At 37.5% G+C, this 19,399-nt stretch overlaps 1 protein-coding gene across 1 annotated transcript; it reads left to right on the forward strand.

The window, feature by feature from the left end:
* The first annotated feature begins 250 nt into the window (after positions 1–250).
* Positions 251–17,274, forward strand: LOC108989589 (MAG2-interacting protein 2). The gene is made up of 12 exons (XM_018963244.2): positions 251–456; positions 608–656; positions 1,867–2,040; positions 4,526–4,715; positions 4,890–5,113; positions 5,650–6,652; positions 7,402–8,408; positions 10,706–10,794; positions 11,209–11,568; positions 12,435–13,674; positions 14,042–14,307; positions 14,422–17,274. Exons 1-12 carry the CDS (start codon positions 370–372, stop codon positions 17,041–17,043), a joined length of 7,311 nt encoding a protein of 2,436 aa, XP_018818789.2. The 5' UTR covers positions 251–369; the 3' UTR covers positions 17,044–17,274.
* The last annotated feature ends 2,125 nt before the right edge of the window (positions 17,275–19,399 follow it).

Genomic DNA, 19,399 nt, shown 5'->3' on the forward strand with positions numbered 1-19,399 from the left:
AAATTTAAATGGAATATAGATAGCTTTAAAAAACTTGTTATCTGGTGTGATTTATTTATTTATTTATTTAACTGGAGAATTTATGGTTCATTGGGAATATTATGTAATAAAACATTTTAAGAAAAATAAATAAATAAAAAGTAATGATTGATGGGCTTAAATGTTCTTTGCAAGTGGGCTTCCCTTATTATTCGTTTATTGGGTTTGGTCCAACCCCAACTGAAAAGAAAGGTTGAATCTCTGTCTCTCTCTTCTCTCCTTCCTTCTCTCACGTTCTTGAAATGATGCGGTGTGTTTTTTGAGGTATAGGGTTCGAGATCTCTGGGGAAAGACGAGGAGACAAGGACACAGAAACAGTATCATCTGGCCATGGATGATACCAATTTACGGACAGTTCTATACGAGACGCGTCATCACGCTTCCAGGCCTTACACTCCTGATTATCCCCCTCAACAGGTCCCAAGGATCCCCTCTCCCTTTACTCACTCCAAATTCATCCATTCCCCATTCTTCATTTCATTTCACTTCATTTTCTTTTATTCTATTTTTTTTTATTCTTTATCTTGGTATTTGAGGCAACTGGGTTTTATTTTTATTATGAACCCAGGCAATTGAAGCTGATAGAGGGAGCTTCCTATCGTTGCTTTCTGCAAGAGGTATGCCGAGTTTTAAATATTGTTCATTTGTCTGTAAGTTAATTTTAGTTCATTTTCACTAATTAATCAGAGTAAAAATGCTTGATAAAAAATGTTTTAGTAATCAACAACGAGTAAAAACGTTTTTTTCCCTGTATACAATGCTCATTGTTTTCGTGCTTAATTGATTCAATGCATTGAATTTCAGGGTTTATGGTGGTTTTGATAGGTAATGCACACATACTTTCATACATAAACATATATGTTTCAATGCATTCCCGGATGCGCATTTTCTTTCCTTTATCATTAAACTATTTTTAACCCAAAGGGATTGGCCCAAGTGGTGAAGACCTTGGTCTTGGGATATCACTCCTTTCAAGGTCCAACGTTTAATACCTCATGGGTGCAACCATTCCTTTGAGGCCACACCTCCTAGTGAATTGTCAGCGATTTAACCAGTTCCGTGTAGGGAAACTTCCAAGAGTGCGGTGCACGGGACCAGGGTTTACTCTGCAGGGGTGGCTCCGAAGGGCCCTACCTTGGAGAGGTTCCCCGACATTAAAAAAAAAAAAAAAATTGTGGATGAGCTTTGTCAAATTTGTTTCTGGGAAGCTTATTAATTAACATGAGAAATAAACCGTGAGTGATAATATGTTCCTTTTAATCTTTTCTAATATTTCCAAGACTCTTAAATCTTCAAGTACTAATAAGATTTTCATAATTGGGTTTTTATTTTGGCTGTTGTTATAAGGTTGCATGAATAGTCTCTGATCCAAGATCTATTTGAAAGTAATGGAATATTAGTGGCATAAACATGCTAATTATTTTATAGCTGTTCAAACCAGATGTTTTCCTTAATGTATGTAATTGAATAATAAGCCACTTGCTAGCTGGCAAATTTTTGGCTTATTCTTGTCCTAAGTGCTGAAGTTGTATGATGACGGATTCAATACTTCCACTCATGCTTTTGATGTTGTGGTTATCATAGTTTATTAGATTTAGCATTCATAAGGTTAAGTTGATTGTACAAGACAATCATGAAAAGTTACCCCACTTAAGTCTATATAGGCTGTCCAAAGGAATAGTTTGGTTAAACAATTATATTACTGTATACCCCCATCAATGTTTTCTTTTTATTTTTTCTTCATGTATTTCCCATTTCGGCCCTTGAAAATCACTTTGAGTCTCACTGTCCATAAGTTTTATGATTCTTTTCCCTAATTCCTTGAAGGTTTGAGTCGACTCAAAGAAAAGTGGAATGAATACAATCAACCGAAAAAGATGAAAAAGTTGATTTCCTTGTTTATCTCTCCGAATGGTGAACGTGTGGCCGTGGCTGCTGGAAATCAGATAACAATTCTTTGGAAAGATGATGACTACTTGGAGCCGTGTGGAACTTTTACCAGTAAGATCCATTTTTGTAGATTTTTTTTTTTTTACTTATGTTCATGCCATCTTTGGTGTCAACTGTCACATTGCATGTTATACTAAATGCTCTATGCAGAGACATTTCAATTTTGTAATTAGATCAATATATGTATATATTTAAATTGGTTACATAAGCTAATCCTTGAAAACTATGGTGTCGGTGTGATATATAGTTGTTGTTCTTATGTGAAGCAATGTTGGTAAGAGTGCGCTTAAATGTGAACAGGCCAAAGTGCTTCATATACCAAAATCTAAGCGCATTTACATAAGCAGCATGCTTAAAGCCCGCTTTTGTGAATGCGCTTTTTGTGCAAACTTAAAAAGCAGAAGGACACGCTTTTGTATTTTTTTTAAATTATAAAAAAGTTCAAGAGAAAATGATGTAAGCAAATATTTTTAAATATTTAGTTGATAGTGAAGATCATTTATGTACCATGGGACCAACCCCTAGGGGTTGGCTTTAGTGGTAATTGGGCTTGGTGGTATGCTCCCTCCAAGGTCCAATGTTTGAATCCCACTGGGTGCAAACAATCTCTAGGGGCTATTGGACTGGAGAATTTTTTCCTTGAATTACCCGAGGTGCACTTGCAGAAAATTCCTTGCCGAGGGCCTGTGCACCCCTGGGATTAGTTGGGATGCTGTTCCCGAACACCTGGTGCCAATAAAAAAAAATATTTATGTACCATGGGACCGTGTGTTGTCATATGTGATGTATACACTTTGAACCCGATATAATTGTAACGATCCAAGGAAAGCCCAAGACGAATATGAGCTTATACTCTAAAATGACTAGTCAATGTTACAACTTGAGCCCCTTGAAATTATTGTAAAGGGTTTCTCCCTCCCAAACAATGTGGGATACCATTCACCATCTTCTCATACACAATCACACAATTTGGGGTATTGCAATCTGCCCCATTCAAATTCTCTATGCCCTCGTTGGGCCAAGTCCATCATAAGTGGTACGGCTCCAATTGCAATCTTCTAGTTGGGTTTGACTTTAACAATCCATGGAAGGCCCAAGCCACATCTGGAGTCCATACTCCAAAATGACAAGTTAAGATAACAATTGGAGCCCATTGGAATCAATACAAAAGGCTTGAAATTTTCCTTGAATCCCTCCCAAGCAATTTGGGATCCCATTTGCTATCTTCCCATACACAATCACACAATTTGAGGTATTGCAATAATAGTTGAGGTTGGCTTTCTAGACTGATTGAAATTTGATTGTTTATGTTAAAAAAAAAAAAAAAATCTCATATTATCATTTACTTATAAAAAAAAAAAAATTTGATTGTCTATGTTAGCATAGAAGTCAATACCTACAATTCTTAAGCTTTTTCGGTCATGGCCTTTTTGGTATATTTTGATTGAACCATGGACTTTAATCTGATTATGGCTAACAAATATTATAGATGTGTGCATTTCTGGTTCACCCCAAGGTTGTCTTGAACGTTGCACTAATCCTTTGAGAATCCAGTACCAATGGGTACCATCCCCCCAAGAACAACGTTCTCTTTCAGACCTTTCAACCAAATGATACGACCCCAGAGAGTGGCTTTTGATAAAACTCTAGTAGTTTCTTGAAAATTGCTTCGGATATGAAACTTTGGTAAAGCAACTTATCAAAGAAAAAAAAAAAGAAGAAAAGCACAAGAGAGTTTTATGTAATGTTATGTTTACATTTTATGCAATTAGTTGATTAGTTGATTTTCATGTTTCATAGTACTCTAATAAATTGAGTTAATAGGCTAAATATATTATCATATTACTTTTTAAACCTTTTTTTATTGTATTTTGTCAATTATTTGTTATTACACATTGTCTTTAAAAATGTGCACTAGGTGTGCTCTTGTGCTTTGTGCCTAGGCTCTAGACGGCGTTTGTGCTTAAGTGTGCCTAGTGCTTTCACTAACATCGACATGGAGTTAATTTATCTGAGATATATTAAAGGTGTACTTCCTATTGACGTCAGCTAGTAGGAGTATCTGAAAATGTTATTATTGCCTAATATCACATTGCTTATGCTTTATTTCGCGGCTCTTTAACTTTTTTGTATCCTGACTGTTGAGACAACTCTGGGGGTCCTTTTTCGAATACAAATGAAATTGCAGAGACATTGTATGCTGCTTAAGGTTATATAACCTATTCTCATATTTTGGTTTAACAGAGTAGCCATATCAGCAACCTAATATTTCTATTGATGCCTACTCACAATTGCGAAATGGGATTAACCCAATATGAAATAAGAAACTAATTTCTATATGTTTTGGGGGAGGGAGGATTTTAAGATTGGTGTTGCCTTAGTGAGGATTCAAGTTGGCAGTAATTTTGTGTTAAAAATCTTGATTGATCTTAATGATTTGGTTGTAGTACTATGAAATCCATAACCTATATAGGTCAGATTTGTACGTCACTGCATTTTTCTTTCTATTTATACTAGTTAGTATCAAATGTATCAGGTAGAAGCCTTGCTACATTCACTACGGGAACTTGGTCTGAGCCTCACAATGTACTTGGAGTTGCTGATGATACTGGTACAGTGTATTTTATCAAAGTAAATGGAGAAGAGATAATGAGAATTAAGAAAAGCTCTATTCCAATTGTTGGCCTGATTGCACAGAATGATTCTGATGAACAGAGATCCTGCTTGTAAGTGTGTTTTTTTTGTCCACTACCTCTGCATGAAATTTGACTAGAGACTTCTTTTTAAGAGTATTTTCCTGTTGACCTTGAGTTCATGGTTGGAGGCTCTGGCTTTTCTTGTTTGACCACTCCTGAAGTCCTTACAACTTGGCAGCTGTTTAAGTTTGGAAATGTTTCCAGGTGCAGCTTCGTTATCATTACATCAGATGGTTCCTTTCAGCACATTGAGATCAGCCAGGAGCCAAGTGCCTCTATGTCCTCTGTACTCACCTCAGATAATGGCTCAACCCTAAAGAGGCAGTTCTATGACAATGTTTTCTGTTTTGACTACTGTCCAGAACTTTCTTTGCTAGTTGTTGTTGGTGGTTCTACCAGTGTCTCACTGGCCTCTGGTGGGAACTCTGGTATGTTTATGTACTGGTTTTTTCTTTCAATTTTGTTGTTGTGAACATTGTGTTTTTATAGGTCCGTGTGCAACTTCATGTCTTTTATATTAGACATGCAGCTACCACATTCTAACCCTTTCTCACACACAAAAAAAATGAGAAAGGAAAAAAAAAGGCAACTCCACCTACTAGTTTTGCGTGGTAAAGTGTGTGGATGAGTAGATGACTTTTGATTATTGCTTTTCTTTGATTCTTTAAATGGTGTAGAAGTCCTTGAATCTTTCAATCAGTTGAGCTTCATAAGATTGTGCTGCTTTAAAATTTCTTCCTTTCACGTTTCCTCAACCAATGAGTATGTGTGTCCATTTGAAAACCCTGAAAATTGAACTTCTTTCTTTGGAGACCACCATATCAGTTAGAGTCCATTTTTCTATCCGGTAAAAGGTTATTATGAATGTCTAGCACTTTTTAGAAACATGGAAAACTAGATTTTGGACCTAGACTACTCAGCAAGAGTTAAGCATTTGGTAACCAGTTTTGTAATTTTCTTCCAGGGTCTTGTAGTATTTCTCTTTGGCGTAGAAGTAAAATCCTGGATATGGAGCGGCTATTCTCTGCTCAATTTGAGGGCATATATTCTAAACCCAAAGGTTACGTTGGTCAGCTAACATGTCCAAAGGTGCTAATCTCACCGGGAGTGAATTTTGTTGCTACACTAGATGTTAGAGGATGCTTACACATATTCAAGCTGGATAAAGAATGCTTTTCAATTTCGAGTTTCGCTTGCAGAGGGATACATGATTCAACGGTGACCAATAGCTCGTCCAATGAAGGCATTGATTTTGTAAGTGACATTGTTGACTTTACTTGGTGGTCTGACCATATCATTGCTTTTGCAAAAAGGAGTGGTGTTCTCACCATGCTTGATATCCTGAGTGGTACAAAAGTCCAGCAGGATGATACTGTGTATTCCATGCCTGTATTAGAAAGAGTGCTGCAGTTTCCAGGAAATATTTTCCTTCTGGAGAGTAGATTACCTGAAGGGAGATACGATGCATCAAATGTTGGGGAAACGGATGACTTGCATAAAGTAGAGCTGATTACTGAAGATGGATTTAATAAATTTGATATTTCGAGGTTGAAATGGAGTTTGGTATCACTTTCAGAGAGATCTGTTGCTGAAATGTACAATATTTTAATCAGCCAGCAAAAGTATCCGGCTGCTTTTGACTTTGCTGATTGTCATGGGCTGGATAAAGATGAAGTTGTAAAGTCGCAGTGGTTGCATTCCAGCCAAGGCGTATATGAAATAAATAAGTTTTTGTCGAATATTAAGGATCAAGTTTTTGTAATTTCTGAATGTGTAGATAAGGTTGGGCCGACTGAAGATGCTGTAAGGAATTTGCTTGCATATGGGTTGCGCCTAACTAACAAATATCAATTTTCAGAACCAGAGGATCTTGAATGTACCCAAAGTTGTGATTTCCGCTTGTCTAGACTTCAGTTACTGCAATTCAATGACAGGCTGGAAACTTATCTTGGAGTAAACATGGGCAGGTATTATGCTTTGCTCAATGTACATGATTTCCTTGTATCTTTAGACACTCATGCATAGGTGCTGCCCTTGTATATGTCCCGTGTACTTGGCTTTGCCTTTTTTTTTTAATAAAATTCTTATTTACTGATTAAAAAAAAAAAAAAGATTTCACCACGTTTTGAGATTGACTAAAATTTCATTAATTTACTCCATTGTGAGGTTGCTAGAGCCTTGCGGAATGACTTCTTTGGTAGAGTTGAGTTAGCATGGCTTATGCCTAGAAGGCTTATAGGCCTTCTTGTGTTCACAAATTATTGCAGTGTGGAAGATGACCCCCACTTGTTAGCTGTGGTGTATTTGGAGGGCTATGAATGATATTAATTTTGAAGACCGTGAACAGGCAATAGATGAGCAAAAAACTTTCTTCATCAATAATTTGTTCCTTTGGGCAGTTGTTATAGGCTTTAATGAACTAAATTTTCATGATTTCTGTTTCTAATTAGGCATTTCTCTTGTACATGTTGTGTATTGTGGCAATGCCTTTTGATTATTTTTTCGATAACTTATTAAAAAGAATAATTTCATTAGTCTCTTTTATATTGCTGGAAAAAAATCTTTTATTATGTGTAAAGAAAAAATTGAAGTTTGTTTTTGCATTTATATTTAGTGCCCAAGCATGCTTAATAGTGATAAATCTTTATGCTTGATTTTATTTATTTCCTCTGATTGTTTCTACTGACGCACAGTTTAATGACATAGTGTTGTGCAGGTTTTCTATGCAGGAGTACAGAGAATTTCGTGTTATGCCTATCGATGAAGCTGCCATTACACTTGCTGAAAGTGGAAAAATTGGGGCCTTAAACCTCTTATTCAAGCGTCATCCTTATTCTCTGACTCCTTCCATGTTGACAATTTTGGCTGCTATTCCTGAAACAGTTCCTGTAGAAACATATGGGCAGCTTCTTCCTGGTAGGTCTCCTCCTACCAGTGTTGCTGTGAGGGAAGAAGATTGGGTTGAATGTGAGAAGATGGTAAACTTTATTAACAGTTTGCCCAAAAATTATGAGCTTGGTATCCAGATCAGAACTGAACCCATGGTCAAGCGTTGCCTTGGATGGGCTTGGCCGTCAACTATTGAACTTTCGAGATGGTACATGAACAGAGCTAGAGAAATTGATAGTTTTACCGGGCAGCTGGAAAATTGCCTCTGCTTGCTTGACTTTGCTTATCGCAGAGGTATCTATGAGTTGCAGCAGTTCCTTGATGATGTCTCGTACTTGCACCAACTTATATATTGTCATGACAGTGATGGTGAACTGAGTATCAGGATGAGTCTTGCCCAGTGGGAACAATTATCTGACCATGATAAATTTAGAATGATGCTTAAAGGAGTCAAAGAAGAAAATGTGGTTAAGCAATTACGAGATAAAGCAATTCCATTCATGCAGAATAGGTTTAAGATTGCGGCCTCAGATTCTCTGGGTCAGGCAACAGATAACCATCTTTCGGTAGATTACAACAATGACGAGTCATTTCTTGTTAGATGGATGAAGGAAATTGCTTTGGAGAATAAATTGGATATGTGCTTGGTGGTGATTGAGGAAGGATGTAGAGACATGGTGGTTGAGGAAGGATGGAATGACTTCCAGGGAAATGACTTTTTCAAGGATGATGTTGAAGTTGTGGATTGTGCCCTGCAGTGCATATATATGTGCACAGTAACAGATAGGTGGAGCACCCTGGCAGCCATACTGTCAAAACTTCCACAAATACAAGGTGATTTATTCTTTATAAGCTTTACAATTCTTATCAAGCCATGTGAACTCGCAATATCTGTCGGATTTTTGGATCGGCATCGTCAATGACTTTTGGATATCTTCAAGCTATCTCTATTTATATCTAAATTGATTTTGCACTGCAACTCCTCTTATATTATTTATTTGAGGATTCTATAGTTTCTTTTAATTGATTTTTGGACCCAGTTTATGTTGTGAGCCCTCCTGGAATATATGGATTTCTCTCTCCATGTTTTCTGTTTCTATTCCTTATATAGATTGGGAGCAACTCAACATAGTGTGCTTCAGATAGAGTTACTCGTTCAAAAATGGTTTAGAGCATTTAGGTTGGATGGGGTTTGAAAAGATTGAATGCCAATGGCTATAGAAGCTTCTAATTATGCTTGTTTGGATGTGGCCACAATTAAGATGGCTCTTTTAAGGCTAATTTGTAAAGCTTCTTGGTGCGGTTTTAGGTTTTCAAAACGCGTAAGAGAGGGATATGAATTATAAATAGTAAAGGAAGAAAAGAGAGTAGTCTGTGCTTGTTTCAAGGCTGTGTGAGCTATAAATGCATGCAAAGAAAAAGAAGAATAAAGAACATACTAGGCAAGCATGTCTCAGTACTTCTCGAGTAAATTGAAACATATTTCCTCTTTGACTCTTCCTTAACCTTTTAGGATTAGGTCCCCTTATTGGACTATTGAGCCAAAGACTTTATAAAACCATATGAAAGAGTCTTACACTATTTGCTCATAGACCAAGCCCAGCTATAAGATACCTGATTTTTTTCTTTCTTTTGCTTGTAGACCTAGTTCATTGTTTTTCCACTTTCTATTTTATTTTCTTTTCAAGAATTTCTAGCAGTTTTTCCTTTTGCTAGTCCGGTGGATCTCTTGAATAGATCCTGTGTGCTGGGGTAATTCTCTTTTCCGTTTTAATAAAATTCATCTTCATTATAAAAAGTTTTCTGGAAAGGGGAAGGTTCTGATTTTCGAGAATATGGTGAGTCGGTTGATTCTGATGATGAATCTGACCCAGATCCTTAATGCTCTATCCCTCCAGGTATTGATTGGCCTAATTCTTCTACTGATTGGGTGTTGAGAAAGGTGGATGAAATCAAGGATTGTGTGGGGATATCCTGTGATGGATTTGAAGAACTATTCAGTGCTCTCCTTATTGCTATTGAGGCTGGTCAATCTTCATTGGCTCGATCTGCTTCAAAAAGGGAGAGGGAATTGAAGAGATTATGGATATTTTGGATTTGGTTAATATCTTGGGTTGCAAGGTCTCATCGTTACCTATGAGATATCTTGGTCTTCCCTTGGGAGCTCCACGTAAATCTTTGATGATATGGAATGGTGTGATTGAAAAGATTGAGAGGAGGTTGGCTGGTTGGAAAATGATTTATTTGTTTAGAGGGGGAAGAGTTACTTTGATTTGGAGTACGTTGTCTAATCTTCCAACGTATTTCCTTTCTCTTTTTCCTTTGCCTACAAGGGTGGCTAATATAATGGATTGGTGCTTCATGTGTAAGAAAGATGGTGAATCTGTTGATCATTTATTTCTTCATTGTGAGGTGGCTAAGAATTTTTGGGATGAGATTTTTGGTAGAATGGGTATTGCTTGGGTGATGCCTAAGCAAGTGATGGATCTTTTAGCTTGTTGGCAACGTCTTAAGGGAAATAATCTCATTGTTACTATTTGGAGGATGACCCCTTTATGTTTGATGTGGTGTTTATGGTTGGAAAGAAATGGGCGGTGCTTTGAAGATAGCAAACGTTTGATGAGAGAACTTGGAGAGTTTTCTTTAGTACTTCGTGTATTTGGGTGAAGGCTCTTGTATTGAATGGTGAAAATTTTCATGATTTGCTTTTAGCCTACTCTAGTTCCTAGCTTGTATTTAGGTGTTTTCTCTTTTATACTTCCTATGACTATTTACTAGTCAATAAAATTTCTTATTACTTGTTAAAATTAAAAGTTTCTGCTTGCTGTTGTGAAGTCGGGATGATCACTTCATATTGAAAGTCGCTATTGAATTAGCAAGTTTAGAAAATTCCAATATTGTTTACTGTTATTAACATCTTAAACTAAAGTAAATGAGGGGTAATAAAGTTAGTTTGATGGTAGACCCCAAATGGGAATTTGGGCTTTTTTTAGTAGATATCTGTAATGCGGAATATAATATTCTTGTCTTGGCTTGTGCATTTAAATGCATGCTTTTTCTTTGATGGGATTGTTATGTTCATTTTATTGGGATTTTTTCTTTAGATGAATTGAAACATGCTGGCTGTACAGGAACCACAACACGTGCTGAGGGCCTCAAGAGAAGACTCAAACTGGCTGAAGGCCATATTGAAGCTGGAAGACTTTTGGCATTTTATCAGGTTTGTATTCTTTATTTTATGGAGAATGCATTTAATGATTTGAACTTCTCCTAAGGAAAAAGGAAAGAAAGAAAAGCTCAATTTCTGGGGACTCCTACCCCTTTTCTATGCTGGCGAGATTGGGAACTTGCTGGTTTGCGTATAAATGTGCATAAACTTTCATGTAATGGTATGTTCTAAGAGCACAGATGATGGAATTTTTATGGGAGTTCGCTATGAAATATGTGGAAGCACCATGGTTTATGAAATATTTGGCTCTAATGAGCATTAGATCGGGATACGGAACTCTTGACTTTGTGCCTCAGAGTAGATCAAACTGATTTGTCAGTGTATTGCTTCATTCTATTATTTTGCATTTGTATGTGTTTAATTCTGAGAGTTAGACAGATTTTAATGATACACGTTGGTGTGCAGGTCCCAAAGCCTATGAATTTTTTCCAAGAAGCTCATTTGGATGGAAAAGGCGTAAAGCAGATTCTTCGCCTGATACTTTCAAAATTTATTCGTCGACAACCTGGCCATGCTGATAATGATTGGGCAAACATGTGGCGTGATATAATGAGTTTGAGAGAGAAGGCATTTCCTTTTCTGGACCTGGAGTACATGCTGATGGAATTCTGCAGAGGGCTGCTGAAAGCTGGGAAATTTTCGCTTGCAAGGAATTATTTGAAAGGTACAAGTTCCGTTGCTTTGGCTTCAGAGAAGGCAGAAAATCTTGTCATTCAAGCTGCAAGGGAATATTTTTTCTCAGCTTCAAGTCTTACATGTACTGAAGTAAGTTTATAGAAGGCTGTATTCTTTGATTAAACTCAATACATAGGGGGTGGAGTAATTCATTCAAGATTCTGATTAACCTATTAATGGGTAGGTACATGATGAATTGATTAGTTGACTATAAAGATGATGCGAATGACTAGAAATAATGTCACCAAATATGCATACTGTTTCGGATTACCATAATCTGCACAATCAGAAAATCATTTTTTAGACTTCTGACACAAGCAGCATAAATATATACAGGCATAAGAACTGCAATATATTAAGTGGGAATCACATTATACATCTCTAAATTGTCTTATCCTGAAATGAGGGGATGGACAAAAAGATTTGGTGGGACTCCTTCCCTCACCACTGTTTGCTTGGCAAGACATGAACCTAACAGTGATCTGAACTCCACTCATCCCTGTACAACCCAAGGTAAAGATGGGGGTCTCCTTTCCAAACATTTTCCATCAACTATTCTAATTCAGGATGGTTGGCAAATACTGTGCAATAAACTTCAGGTTCCAGTTGGGCTGTTTTAACAGAGGTGCTGCAAGATCGTATCCGTCAAATTTTACAATCCTCTGTTTGTTACATAGAGATTTTGTTGTATCAGTACGTTTGTCTTTCTATCTTATGTGAAATAGTTAGGTCATAGGGTAATCATGTATCATTCTTGCTTGCTGTTGACACATACTTAAAGCTAACTAAGACTTAATACTTGATTATACCGAAATCTTTCTTCTTTTGAGAACTTATGGTAGCTGCCCAGCCTGTATGAAAAATGGGTGGGGCCTATGCATACGATTTCATCATGGAAGACAGATTTTGAATTTTTTTTTGTAAATTATTTATTTTATCATTGAAACTTGTTTCAGATATGGAAAGCCAGGGAATGTCTGAATCTATATCCAAGTAGTGGAAATGTGAAAGCAGAGGGTGATATTATCAATGCGCTTACAGTTAAACTTCCAAACCTTGGAGTGACTCTTCTACCCATGCAATTCAGACAAATAAAAGACCCAATGGAGATTGTTAAAATGGCAATCACAAGTCAAACTGGTGCTTATTTGCATGTTGATGAACTAATTGAGGTCGCCAAACTTCTTGGATTAAACTCTCCTGAAGATATATCAGCCATTGAGGAAGCTATTGCGAGAGAAGCTGCAGTTGCAGGTGATCTGCAATTAGCATTTGATCTCTGCCTTGTTTTGGCTAAAAAAGGACATGGTCTCATTTGGGACTTATGTGCTGCAATAGCGAGGGGTCCTGCCCTTGAAAACATGGATATAAGATCTCGAAAGCAGCTACTAGGTTTTGCTTTAAGCCACTGTGATGAGGAATCCATAGGTGAGTTGTTATATGCATGGAAAGATTTAGATATGCAAGGCCAGTGTGAGACATTAATGAATTTGACGGGGACAATCCCTCCCAATTTTTCAGTTCAAGGTTCCTCAATTGTCTCACTTCCAGGCCCGAGTATTCAAGATATTGTTGACTTGAAAGATTCCTTTGGACTGCTTCAAGGGGTCAGTGGTGATGACCGAGATGTTCATTTTGATAACATAAAAAATGTACTTTCTGCCGTTGCTAAAAGCCTACCCATTGAGAATGGGAACAATTGGGAGTCTGCTCTGAGAGAAAATGGAAAAGCTGTGTCTTTTGCTGCTTTACATCTTCCATGGTTGCTTGAATTGAGCAGGAAAGCAGAACATGATAAGAAATTGATTCCTGGCTTAATTCTTGGAAAGCAGTATGTTACTGTAAGAACACAGGCTGTGGTGACTATCTTGTCTTGGTTGGCAAGGAATGGTTTTGCCCCAAGAGATGATCTGATTGCCTCTCTGGTAAAATCAATTATTGAACCTCCTGCTACTGAAGAGGAAGACATCATGGGATGCTCCTTTCTCTTAAATCTTGTGGATGCGTTTACTGGAGTTGAAGTTATAGAAGAGCAGCTGAGAACACGGAAGGATTACGAAGAAATTAGTCACATCATGAATGTGGGAATGACATATAGCTTATTACACAACTCTGGGCTAGAGTGTGAGGGGCCTGCAAGGAGGAGGGAGCTATTACTGAGGAAATTTGAAGAAAAGCACACACAACTTAGTTCTGGTATTAGAAAACTTTGTCATTTCATTCCTAAATTTCATACAATGCTATTCATTCTGAGCTTTGCTACTCATCATCCCCACACACCACACTTTTTTTTTTTTTTAATTTATTTTTTATTCTTCTTAAACTTATTAAATTATTCTACTCATCATCTATATACCACTCATTTGGTAAGAGAAAAAAATAAAAAATAAATAAAAAAAGTGTAGTGTGTGGTGTGTGGGGATGATGAATAGAATTTTTCATTCTGCATATGATGTCCTCCAATACTAAAGAAACTGCAGAAAAAATCTTTATACCTTCTCTTTTATTTTTTAGTGGGTCAACCTCTTGTCTGCGTGTGATGCTATTCTTTTGCTTGTTTCAGATGAAATAGAAAAGATTGATAAAGCACAGTCCACATTTTGGAGAGAATGGAAGCAGAAATTAGAAGAACAAAAGCGTGTGGCAGATCATTCTAGGGAATTAGAGAGAATAATTCCTGGGGTTGAAACTGAACGCTTTTTATCTGGAGATGTCAAATACATTGAGGGTGTTGTTGTCTCCCTAATTGAATCAGTAAAGTTGGAGAAGAAGAGCATTTTGAGTGACGTTTTGAAAATAGCTAATGCCTATGGCTTGAGTCATACTGAGGTATGCGGCTGTGCCAGAGTATATCTACCAAAGCAGTAATTTAGAGGAAAAATGCCAGCCATGCCAGCCTCTTGGACCCATTAGAATCTAATGTCTTCCTCTGTTTCCTTGCAGGTGCTATTGCAGTGCCTAAGTTCTCTCCTTGTTTCCGAGATTTGGACAAATGATGATATTATGGCTGAAATTGGAAAGTTTAGGGGAGAAATAATTGATCATGCTGTAGAAACTATCAAACTTATTTCCTTGACTGTGTACCCTGCAATCAATGGGTGTAACAAGTTGAGGCTTGCTTATGTGTACAGTCTGCTCTCTGACTGCTACCTACAGCTGGAAGAAACCAACGGTTCATTGGCAATCATTCAAACAGACCAAACAAATATGTCCACTCTTGGATTTGCTCAATTCTACAAGCTCATTGCGCAAGAATGCAGAAGAGTTTCCTTTATTAAGAACTTGAACTTTAAAAATATTGCTGGGTTAGCTGGTTTGAACTTGGTGGGTTTCAGCGCTGAAGTTTGCACAAACATCAATGAAAGTAGCTTGGAAGCTATGGCAAAAATGGTACAGAGCCTTGCCAGTATCTATACTGATCCAGTGCCTGATGGTCTCATAAAATGGCAGGATGTCTACAAACATCATGTCCTAAGTTTGTTGACAGCTTTGGAGACTAGAGCTATGGCTAATTATAAAATTAAAAGCCCTGAAAACCTTCAGGACTTTATAAGTGAACTTGAGCAGAGTTATGATTTCTGCAGAAGGTATATCGAACTCCTGGCTCCTTCAGATGCATTGGACATCATGAAATGGTACTTCAGAGTAATAGCACCTATTTATGGTTCTCACGGGAGTCTACCAGATAACTCTGCATGGCAGGAGTGCCTCATCGTCCTTTTGAACTTTTGGATTAGATTGACTGATGGAATGAAGGATATTGTATCTAACGAGGTTCCAGGAGGAAATATCAAGTTTAATCCAGAAAGCATAATGAGTTGTCTAAGGGTTTTTATGAGGTTGGTGATTGAGGACATTGTATCACCAAGTCAGGGCTGGGGCACCATTATCAACTATGTCAATTGTGGTTTAATTGGTGATTTTGCTGTTGATATTTTCATTTTCTGCAAAGCCATGATATTCTCTGGTTGTGGGTTTGGAGCCATTGCAGAAGTGTTTTCTGTAGGCATATCACAGCATTCAAGTGGTTCAGCGGCAGCTGGTGACACTGAAGATTGTGATCTTTCCCGTCTGTATTTAAATATCTTGGAACCCATTTTACAAGATATGATCAATGAGTCCCATGAACATCAGAATTTGTATAATCTATTGTCATCTCTGAGTAAACTAGAAGCTAATTTGGAGGACTTGAAGAGGGCCAGGTCTGTAGTTTGGGAAAGAATGGCCGAGTTTTCTGGTAATCTGCAGCTGCGAAGTTCCGTTCGTGTTCATGCTCTGGAGCTTATGCAATTCATCACAGGTCAAACTTTCACGGGTTTCTCACCCGAGATACAATCTAACGTTCTACCATGGGAAGGGTGGGATGAGTTGCAATTTTCAGTTAAGAACAGAGAGTCTATTACTGATCAGGGTTTACCAGATCAGAAGGATACTTCCGGCAGGTTTACCAGTACGTTGATTGCCCTGAAATCATCCCAGCTTGCAGCAACCATCTCACCTAGCATAGAAATTACCCCTGATGATCTCTTGAATGTGGAGACTGCAGTTTCTTGCTTCTTAAAGTTGTGTGGAGCTGCTACTACAGATTCCCATATTGATGCATTACTTTCCATTTTGGTAGAGTGGGAGGGGCTTTTCATCATTGGTAGGGATGGGGAGGCCTCTGCAGAAGTCTCTGATGCAGGAAATGACTGGGTCAATGATAATTGGGATGAGGGATGGGAAAACTTTCAGGAAGTAGAACCTCTTGACAAAGAAATGACGAGAAGCTCTATATCATCTATTCACCCTTTACACTCCTGTTTTATGGAGGCTTTCAAGAAACTATTAAGTCTCTCTCGGCAAAGAGATCTGCTAACACTGATTGACCAATCCTTATCAAAATCTAATGGATTGTTGCTTGATGAAGATGGTGCTAGGAGCTTGTGCCAGATTCTAATCCAGGTAGATTGTTTTATCGCTTTAAAGGCCATGCTGTTATTGCCTTATGAAGCGTTACGATTGCAGTGCTTGGATGAAGTCGAGGAGAAGCTGAAACAAGGAGGCATCTCAGACACAATTGCAAGAGACCATGAGTTCTTAATGCTTGTTCTATCTTCAGGGATCACATCAACTATCCTCACCAAATCTACCTATGGTTCCACTTTCTCATATCTATGCTATATGATTGGAAGTTTGTCACACCAGTATCAAGAAGCCCAGTTGTTCAGGCTTACACAAAAAGGATCAAACCAGAGCAAAAGCAGTGAGAGAGACAACTCATTACTCTATAGAAAAGTCATCTTCCCTGCTTTTATATCGGAGCTCGTGAAGGCAGGTCAGCAGATTCTGGCAGGATTTCTTATTACGAAAATTATGCACACAAATGCATCACTCAGTCTCATTAACATAGCCGAGGCCAGTCTTCGAAGATATTTGGAGAGGGAGCTCCATGTATCGGAGCATGAAGATTTTGCCCTCGAGGAGACATGCGAAACATTGAAGAATACTGCTTGCAGTTTGAGAGGGAAGTTGGGAAATCTGATCCAATCTGCTTTATCTTTACTTCCACGTAATGTCGGATGAGAATGTTGAGTTTTTTTTTTTTTTCCTTCCACAACAGCGATGCAACTGTATCTTTGGAGTTGTATAAAGTGTTGTCTAAAAGGCTTGTTGGGTTGGGGAAAGAAGAGAAAGGAGGCAGAGAGGGGTTGGAACTTGTGAAACAAACGCCTGTAAAGTATTTTGAGTTTATAGCAATCTCTTTTACGTGGGTAAAAAGAAACCCTAATGAAAATAGACGTGCAGTTTCATTGCTATGTAAATCTCAGCCGTACGTTAATTCTTGTGGTGGCAGAAGCCCTTTTCATCATCAACTTGCGGATGTCTTCTCTCTTGTCTGGAGTTTTTCTTTTTCTGCGTGGGCTGCGTGCTCCGGATCTCTATCGAAAAACGGATTTGGATCTGCTGATTGAACTCTTTAAGAGTTCAAGTGAGAAAGAGATAGACAAACACAAAAAGTGGTCTTCACAGTATTTATTCAAAAACTGTAGAAGATCTATGTTTTCCTTCTCCAGATTGAGTTTTCCACCCAACCCTCTCGGTGCTCTCACCTTTTGGCTTTTGCTAGTTATACGCAAGCTCTTTTTGAAATCCTTGCATGTAGACTCGAAACAATCCCTTTTTAGTGCCGGTTGTTAGATTCAAAATAACATACTTCTTGCATGTCCATAAAATATTCAGTCTCAAAAAAATGAGGACATGGCCGAAGCCTTCAACAGCATGAAGTGTTCTTTCCTCACTATCTCCAATAATTTTGGCTGCCATCTCATCTGCTTTGTTGGATCCTTCTATAGACGACTACTCTTTTATCTTCCAGCCAGGCAAATTCAATCAAAAGTAACTTTCGTGGCCATCCAACCCTACAAACCTTGGTTTGGCCAAACTAACGATAATCACGATTCTTCAGCAAAATGGAAGGCCTAGTGGTTAAGCTTGACACGGAGGAGCATGAGCTTAAGGCTGCATTTAGATATTGAGTTGAGTTAAGTTGAGTTCTTTATAAATAGCAATGAGTTGAAATGGTAGAGTGAGTTTTGTAGGATCCACTTAAAATAAGAAAAAATGTGTTTGGATGCTAAGATTAGTTTAGATATATTTATGAGAAGTTGAAAAAGGTTATGGATTCCACGTGTAAAGAAGTGTTGAATTGAAAAAATTTGTGGGTCCCACGTATAAAGAGGTTTTGAGTTGAGATGAGTTTAGTAATTTGAGAGTTGGGTGTTTGGATGTTAGACTTAACTTAAAATTAGACTGAACTGAGTTGAACTCATATGAGTTTAACAACCAAATAGGGCCTAAAGGGTGTGGCTGCATGTCACTAGTGGTTTAACAAGAAATAAACTTAAAGGGAGTTTGTCAATTAATGAAGTCTATTTCAGTTTCTGTCAATAATCCTTGGCTGTGTTTTGGGGATTTCAATGAAGTGGTTTCTAATTTTGAGAATAAGGGTGGTAGGGTTTGTTCTGAATGGTAAATAAGGGTTTTGGGATGTTTTAGATTATGTCATTTCAACAGTTTCAAAACAAATGGTGCTTTTTTTACATGGTCTAATATGAGGTAAGGGGTGGCTTTCGTCTAGGAAAGGCTTGACATATTCCTCGTCAATCTTGAGTGGCTGTCCATTTATCCTTCTACAAAGGTTAGTAGCTTTGCAATTGCCTATTCTGATCATATTGTTTACTTCTTGATATAAACTCGTGGGAATGAAATCTCTTGAACCCACAATCAATTTGAAAATTCACCCAAGAAAGCCAAAATCAAGTTAATGGATGGAGAATCTAAGCCCGTTGAGAACTCGTTTCAAGAATCTAGATTATATTAAAATTTAGATCTGTTGAAGAACCTATCTCAAGAACCCAGATTACAAGAAGGAATGCCACAAAGGTTGTGATTTACCTTTGATAAGTTTAAAAGTTCAATCAAGAATAAGAGAAGTAAACTCAATTCACAATAAATAAATTCATCAAATTTCATAAATTTCTTAAAATGAGGCTACTAAGAATATTTAAACGAAAACCTAATTAAAACCCTAACCAAAATAAAGTCATTTCTTCCAAAAATACCCTTAGATGAATAGTGTCGCAGCTACAGTATCGCGCTACAGTATCTCTTTAAACCCTAGTTCCTAAAAAGTAACTTTTCAACTTTCCAAATAAGCCCCTGGCCAAAATACAAGACCTTTCCAAAAACCCTAATTCATAAGAAATAAGACATATGTGAGCCAAGCATCTCCAAACCTAATTATTCTAGACTAATTCCTATAATTAATAAAATAAGTTCATTTAATTAAATAAACAAGTCCAAGGCCTTCAATTACATAAACATAATAATAAGCCATAATTTATGTTGCACTCTTTCATAGTATTACGTGGATGATCAC

Source organism: Juglans regia, chromosome 13, assembly GCF_001411555.2.
Source record: "Juglans regia cultivar Chandler chromosome 13, Walnut 2.0, whole genome shotgun sequence".
Taxonomy (NCBI): domain Eukaryota; kingdom Viridiplantae; phylum Streptophyta; class Magnoliopsida; order Fagales; family Juglandaceae; genus Juglans; species Juglans regia.

Coding starts and splice junctions, on each gene's coding strand:
- LOC108989589 (XM_018963244.2), top strand. CDS start 370: ATGGATGATACCAATTTACGGACAGTTCTATACGAGACGCGTCATCAC. Junction 10,795..11,208: donor GACTTTTGGCATTTTATCAG/GTTTGTATTCTT, acceptor GTTGGTGTGCAG/GTCCCAAAGCCTATGAATTT. Junction 14,308..14,421: donor ATGGCTTGAGTCATACTGAG/GTATGCGGCTGT, acceptor GTTTCCTTGCAG/GTGCTATTGCAGTGCCTAAG.